Source organism: Sinocyclocheilus rhinocerous, unplaced genomic scaffold (assembly GCF_001515625.1).
Source record: "Sinocyclocheilus rhinocerous isolate Xijiao unplaced genomic scaffold, SAMN03320098_v1.1 scaffold3323, whole genome shotgun sequence".
NCBI classification, from domain to species: domain Eukaryota; kingdom Metazoa; phylum Chordata; class Actinopteri; order Cypriniformes; family Cyprinidae; genus Sinocyclocheilus; species Sinocyclocheilus rhinocerous.
The window spans coordinates 182,833-189,899 of NW_015662926.1; the positions used below are offsets into that span (position 1 = coordinate 182,833).

Below are 7,067 nucleotides of genomic sequence, written 5' to 3' on the forward strand. Positions count from 1 at the left end.
AAAATAAGAACATACCTAAGGTAGGCTATTAACATGAAAATATAGGCTAATTAAAAAATGTAATAAAAATAAATCAAAACGAACAAATAACAAATTGCATTACATACATACAAATACACACACCATAGATTATTAAAATTGTCAGAATATTTAGCTTTATCATTAGCCTATAGTTTTTTTTTGTTTTCTATTTATTGTAATTATTGAAATAAATTATTTGAGAAGAATACTGTTAATGTATAATACAGTGCTAATGTAATGCAGTAATTTAAAAGAAAATACTTGAGAAAACGGCAAACGTAATGACTGGCAGTTTTGTGTAGTTCTAAGTATAATTTAAAAGTAGACTACCATCTGCAGCGCGTGCGAGGAGTATGTGTGAGTATGCGCAAAGATGCGTGCGTGCGCTGCTGCTGTCAGCACGCTAGCTCTCATCCGGGCAATTTTCAGCATACGTGTTGTCATGTGACCCAGATTCAGCCATCTTGTGGATACGAAACGAGAGACGCCACTCGCACACAAGCTCAGCGCTGTCAGTAAAAGCAGAGGTAAGACAGCGGGCCAGGCGTACATGGTTTTGCTCTAAAACAAAACTTAACTACTCCTACGCTAACTCTCAGTAACATAGACCCGCCCCAACGTAGCGGACCGACGCTATTGTAGTCCGCATGGTTTTTAGGCCTGGAAGCACCGGGCTCGATTAGACCGGCCTACCGCTGATGATGCTATCAGCGATCCGTAGGCAGCTGTAGTGGAACGCGGTGTGGCTGGAGACAGTGAGCACAGGCCGCACGGATTAAAACTCGTGTCAACTCACTCGCACCCTTCGATGTGCTCCTGTCGGCATTTTTTACGACCGAACTTGACGGTTCGTACATTTCGCGGCGGTGCGTGGGCTGGTTTAAAGTTGGTAACTTAGGAGTTGGAAGTCAGAAAGTTAAATGTCCAGCGATAGCCAGGCTAGGATATTTCACCTTATTAAAACGCCTCTTTAAACGGTTACATGACATCTGCAGCTGTCAATTCAATAGTTCACGTTATATCTAAACGTATTTATTGGTGTTTTCTTGATCTAGCTTGTGGACTGCAGTGCTTTACAGGGTGTTGTGAGCACAGGTCGCGTGGATTAAAACTCGTGTCAACTCACTCACACCTTTACTTCGATGTGCCTCTGCGCTCCTGTCGGCATTTATTCCGAAACTGTTTGACAGTTCGTACATTTCACGGCGGTGCGTGGGCTGATTTAAAGTTGCTAGGAGTTGGAAGTCAGAAAGTTAAATGTCCAGCGATAGCCGGTCTAGGATATTTCACCTTATTAAAACGCCTCTTTAAACGGTTACATGACATCTGCAGCTGTCAATTCAATAGTTCACGTTATATCTAAACGTATTTATTGGTGTTTTCTTGATCTAGCTTGTGGACTGCAGTGCTTTACAGGGTGTATGAAGGCATGGACCGACAGGGACGTGATCATTGAAACCTTAAACTGACATTTATCATATACCTTTGAGGTTGCGGAAATTAAAACATGTTTAAACAAGTCTTGAAATTAAAACAAGTCTTGACACCGATCAATTCCACATGGTCACTTAAACTAACCTTCTTGACTGCTGAAACTACGTATGATATAAAAAAATGTAACGTTACCTACAAGTGTCTTTTCTGACCTTCTATTAGCCTCTAAAAGACCAAAAATACCTTGTTCCACACATATTACAGCGGTGAAAATCGATAACTTTATGCGTATTAAATCTAATTATGCTAATCAATGGATTTTAACTGGGCAAAAACCTGCAATCTGTTGACTTCTGTTTTGTGTTCAACTGCTGCCTTTTCCCTCCTCCCTGACTGGTGTTAAATAAATACTTGAGCTGTGCATGCCTGTTTGTAACGCGATGCAACCTCATAATTGCATGATTTGATAGGTTTCTATCAGATAAACCGATCAAAGTGCTTTTTGTATGTATCTAAAATATATTTTGTTAGTTGTTGTTGATGGGAGCATGTGTAATCTGGATCGGATTGCTTCATTTGGTTGCACACGTGGTTTAAATCCCAGCAGCAGCAAGTCACTCCTGTTTGTTTTGCATAGACATTGTCATCTACATGATGTGGCAGTGTAGAGCTTCATACTAAATTTAGAATGTATAGTAATAAGATGCAAATAAAATGTAAAGATCTCTACTATTCCCTTGAGCTTAAATGGATCTTGTTTGACAGGTCTGACAAGATGCCTCTGCAGTATGCATTATGTACATGTGATCAGTTCAAATCAAGGTCGAAAAAAGTTAGTTGCCTTACATAGTGGGCAAGGGAAGCTGTGGGTTGCACAGATGTCTGAGAATGCCCTTCCTAATTGGGAGAGTTCCTAAAATAGCTCTTGCCACAGTAAGGGGGTTACACTAAGGTGCCGAACGGATGGGGGTCACCTCTAGAATATGCTGGAAAAAATGCATTACTGCCAAAGTCACCACTGTAAAGACAAGAAAACTTGTTTGTTTACTTGTCACACTTTGTGTACGTAATTAATACATTATTATATTTATCTGGGACTTAAATAAACTGAATAAATCATGCACATGCTTTGAAGGTGTTAATTTGAAAATATATGTTTGTTCTGATAGCTTCATTTATGTTTGAACAAATGGTGTCACTCCAAAGGAATTGTCCTTTTCTGTGTGTTTTCATAAGCGTTACTGAATATTTGCATTGGGCGTCTGTATTTGCAATCGCAAATAAAAGGGGATGCCCCAAAAATTTGAAAGATATGTACATGATATTTTCAGACACCTTAAGATGTACCAGTGCAGAGTTCAGCATGGATGCCTTGTGTGTTAGTTTTTTTTATAATTTGTCCTCTTTTTCAATGTGTGTAGGTGTAGTTTTCACATCATGAACTCCTCTCACACTCAACACACAAAAAATGTTTTACATGTTGGTTGCAAATAGGTCTGAAGTATATGTAGATTTTTGGTAAATTGCATGCATTTAATTGTCAATTGACATTTTCACTTTTTAAACATGCACCTGTGGTTAAATGTGCATTCCTGTATGTTGATATGCCTCTTTGCACACGTAAACCATAAATGCCATTTTCAGTGTTTTTGCTGAATGATCAGTCCTTTTTACTTAGTCACCATGAAATCAAAATGGAAAATTCTTATTTTTTTTAATGGAATACTGTAGTGTTTATTATAAATAATTTATCCGTGCACTCCATTATTTTTTTTTAAATTCATGTGCCCTCGTAATCTTTAATCAAAAACGTTAACCTCCCCTCCACCTCAAAACGACTCATCTTCTCTTCCTGTCACGAGCTATGGCGCAAGGGCGGAGCTAGTGACGTGAGGGGTAAACGCTGGGATAAACGACAGGGGGAAAAGCAGAAGCTTCACTTTATAGCATTGACACCAGTCATGAGGGAGTACGTTACCCCTAAACATTGAAAAGATATTAGGATATTACGACAACATTACTCTTAGGACATCGCAAACTAATTTTTTTTCATGAATATGACTTAATCTGATGGAGGACGCGCTCAGTCATTCATGCAGTCTCTCTCTCTCTCGCGCGCGCGTGCTGTTAGGTATGTTTTGTGCCGTTGATCGTCCTCGTCGTCGTCTTCCTCGATACACTCGGATATATGTCACAGTAGAGAAGAAAAGACAATCGCAACTTCCATTTCATGCCGACTTTAAGTCAATTTATATTTTTTGTGCTGAGCTATTAATAGAGACTGTCTTTTTCTTCAGACTTTCAAGGAAAATGGCAGAAACCCAGACACTTAACTTCGGACCAGAATGGTGAGTGTTGTCGCTGAAGCATCAGGGTCTGATGTAGCATTGTAAATAGCTTTTTAATGACGTAATAAATGTTCAGTCTTATGTACACAGACTTAGTCAGGATTGCTTCTGAGAGCCTGCCTTATCTGTTATTGGAAGTTTAGTGATTATGCAAAATGAAACTTAAGCTCTATGGAAGTCATCTGTGGCATGCTGTCAGTTACACAGAAAATAGTTTTAACTCAAGGAACATACAGGTATACAGGGTATTGCCACTGATTATTCAATTCGATTGATTGACAAGTTAAGCGTTTAGGGTTTTCACACACTAAAACTGGAGGATTACAACTTCATTTTCTGAAAAAGTACTGACTAAAATGGCCAATCAGAGCGGTTTAAGAATCCGCTCAACAGTGCTGAAAATGCTAGTGGGAAATGCTGGTATCGTCACATTTTTAAAATTTCAGTACTGACTGGTACAGAAGTTGGTACTTTTGACAACCCTAGATTTGGTCACAGAATGCATCAGCACATCTTCATTGATTTGAGAGTTTGTGTAAATGCTTTAACAAAAGTACAAGCTTCACATTTCTGCTTTTAAACTCTCCTGGTCAGTTTATATACTTACAGCTCTCATTGTGAACATCGTTTTAAGTTCATTTAAATTAAAAGTTATAATTTTAATAATTTAACACTTAAGGTCTGTTAAATTTAAAAAAATTATGGCACCAATTTTACTGTAATTTTGAATGGCTATATTTACTCATTGAAAGATGGCATTAAAGATGCCATTAAAGAAATATAAAAAATATGCTGTCTTTGTTGTTTCTACATTAATTTGGAAATTCAGTGTGAAAAAGATATTTAGCCTATGATTACAAATTTTAATGTTAGGTGCGATTAATTGCAATTAAGTACAGAAAATAATTATAAAATTGTTGTTGATGTTAAAAGTTTACAGTATTTGCGATATGTAATGATATGATGACGTAGCATGTTTTCTCTCGGCTGTGTCCCAGGCTCCGTGCCCTGTCTGGTGGAGTGGGTAGCAGCAGTGTGACCTCCCCTCCACTCTCACCTGCATTGCCAAAGTATAAACTCGCAGATTATCGCTACGGGAGAGAAGAGATGCTAGCACTTTATGTAAAGGATGACATGGTAAGGACACCGGTCAGCTTTTGCTGACTTTGAATTTTCTTCTGTCAGTCTAATTTATCATGTATCTATCAAACAAGCTAAAAGCAAAAACGCTATATGGCTTAATCCACTTATCAAGCCTGTCTGCACTGTGCGTTTCAAAGCGAAACGCACATTTTGCTCACGTGATCAGCTCGTGATCCGGTGTTTTCCGCGTCTCAGTTTAAAGTGAATGCCGTGAACTCCATTTCTGCATGTGCGGTGAGTTTAGCGCGCAACTGGGAATGCAACGGGCACCAGTTACGCCTTTTCACATTCATATAATTTTCAACGTTTTAATGGGCAGATGATTACAGTATTTCACTAGATTTATAATGAGACACGTTTGTAAACCTGTCTTCACAGAAGATGGAGTTTTCCGCCAAAATAAAAGCTAAACTGCAGTTTCTGTCAAAATAAAAAGAAAAGAAAAAAGAAAAAAGAATGGTAGTCATTTAGGCTGAAGTGAGCAACAGCACACGAATGAAATGTTTAACCGTCAAGGCTTTAAAGCACATGCAAATAATGTACTTTTGTTATTAGGGGTGTGCACAAATAGTCGAATAGTGAATATTCGATATGCAATTATTATTCGGAAAATAAAAACACTTCGAATTTTACTACTTGTTGCTTTGCTGGTCATAAATGCAGGGAATTCATGAAAAGTCCTAAGCATACAAACTAAAAGTCAGTTATAACTAAATGCACTGGGTGACGCTGTGGAGTGTGTTAACAAGTTGATTGTATTTGATCACAGAATTTCGTAGTCTGCCTCTCGAAGTTTGGAATTACTTTGATCAAAAAGATCTTACTAAATGATCTTACAAAATAGAATTACTTTTGATCAAATGAATCCGTGAAACTGAGTTATCATATCACCACCACAATGAGTAATCACATGAAATCCAAACACCAGTCGACTGAGGAAAGACAGCTGTCCATCACGACTGCAGGTAAGCGCCGTACAGCGCTGTACCCCGAGTGAGCCGAGAAGAGAGCTTATCTGATAGTGAAATGATCTTGGGACATTCCTTTAAGTTTCCTTGAGGGCGAGTGGTTTAAAGGGGTCATATGATGCTGCTAAAAAGAACAGTATTTTGTGTATTTGGTGTAATGAAATGTTTATGCTGGAATGTCTTTGCGGCACACATTATTGTTATCAGACTGAGGAGCCAACTTTCGTGTGGATATTTATTTTTTTCCTCAACATTAACATTAGGGATGGGATGATAAATTGATGCATTGCGATTCGTGCACCTCTGCTGTTAAAAACTGAATCAATTCAAGAGAGAATCGCGATGCATTCGGAAAATCTCAGAATCGATCCACAAATCATGATGCATCGATTCATCGTCCATCCCTAATTAACATGATGTGAGACTATATAAACACGATATACATAGGCCAACTCGAGTGTTTGTGCGTTCTGTACTGTAATTGGCACTTTCTGCTTTATTATTTCCGTTTGCTCTGCTTGAGAGCTTTTGTTATATATATATATATATATATATATATATATGAAGAGTTTGGTTCCAACATGCTATAAACGCCATTTTTTTTTTAAATTGCGTTTCCGCCAAAATTATTATTGTATCTGGTCGGTATTGAAAAGTCAGTTTTTAATTTTACGCAAAATGCGATATCCTCGGAGTTATTCTGTCATGTTTTCTCCCTTTTTTTCCAAACCGCGACAAATGCCAGTCTCCTTGTACATGATTTTCTGCAAAATGGTTGAAAACCATAAACAATAAATTGTTCTAGGGCTGGGCGGTATGACGGTATATATCGTTACCGCGGAATAAAGTGTCTATCGTTAGAGATTTTGCTGTATTGTGTATTCCGCGGTATGCAAATATATCTGCGTAACATAGAACTACTTAAAGGGATAGTTCACCCCAAAATTAAAATTCTGTCATTAATTACTCACCCTCATGTCGTTCCAAACCCGTAAGACCTTTGTTCATCTTCAGAACACAAATTAAGATATTTTTGATGAAATGTGTGAGCTCTCTGACCCTCCATAGACAGCAACGCAACTGTAATGTTCTCAGGTCCAGAAACGTAGTAAGACATCGGTAAAACAGTCCATGTGACATCAGTGGCTCAACT

At 38.1% G+C, this 7,067-nt stretch overlaps 1 protein-coding gene across 3 annotated transcripts in view; it reads left to right on the forward strand.

Moving 5' to 3' along the window:
• The first annotated feature begins 421 nt into the window (after positions 1-421).
• LOC107728389 (PERQ amino acid-rich with GYF domain-containing protein 2-like) overlaps positions 422-7,067 on the forward strand; it is a 37,693-nt gene continuing 31,047 nt past the window's right edge. For all 3 annotated transcript variants that reach the window (XM_016538535.1, XM_016538536.1, XM_016538537.1), the window contains exons 1-3: positions 422-548; positions 3,753-3,803; positions 4,802-4,940. In XM_016538535.1, coding sequence (XP_016394021.1) covers positions 3,766-3,803; positions 4,802-4,940 — 177 coding nt within the window. In that variant the 5' untranslated portion in view covers positions 422-548; positions 3,753-3,765. The remainder of the gene's footprint in view (positions 549-3,752; positions 3,804-4,801; positions 4,941-7,067) is intronic.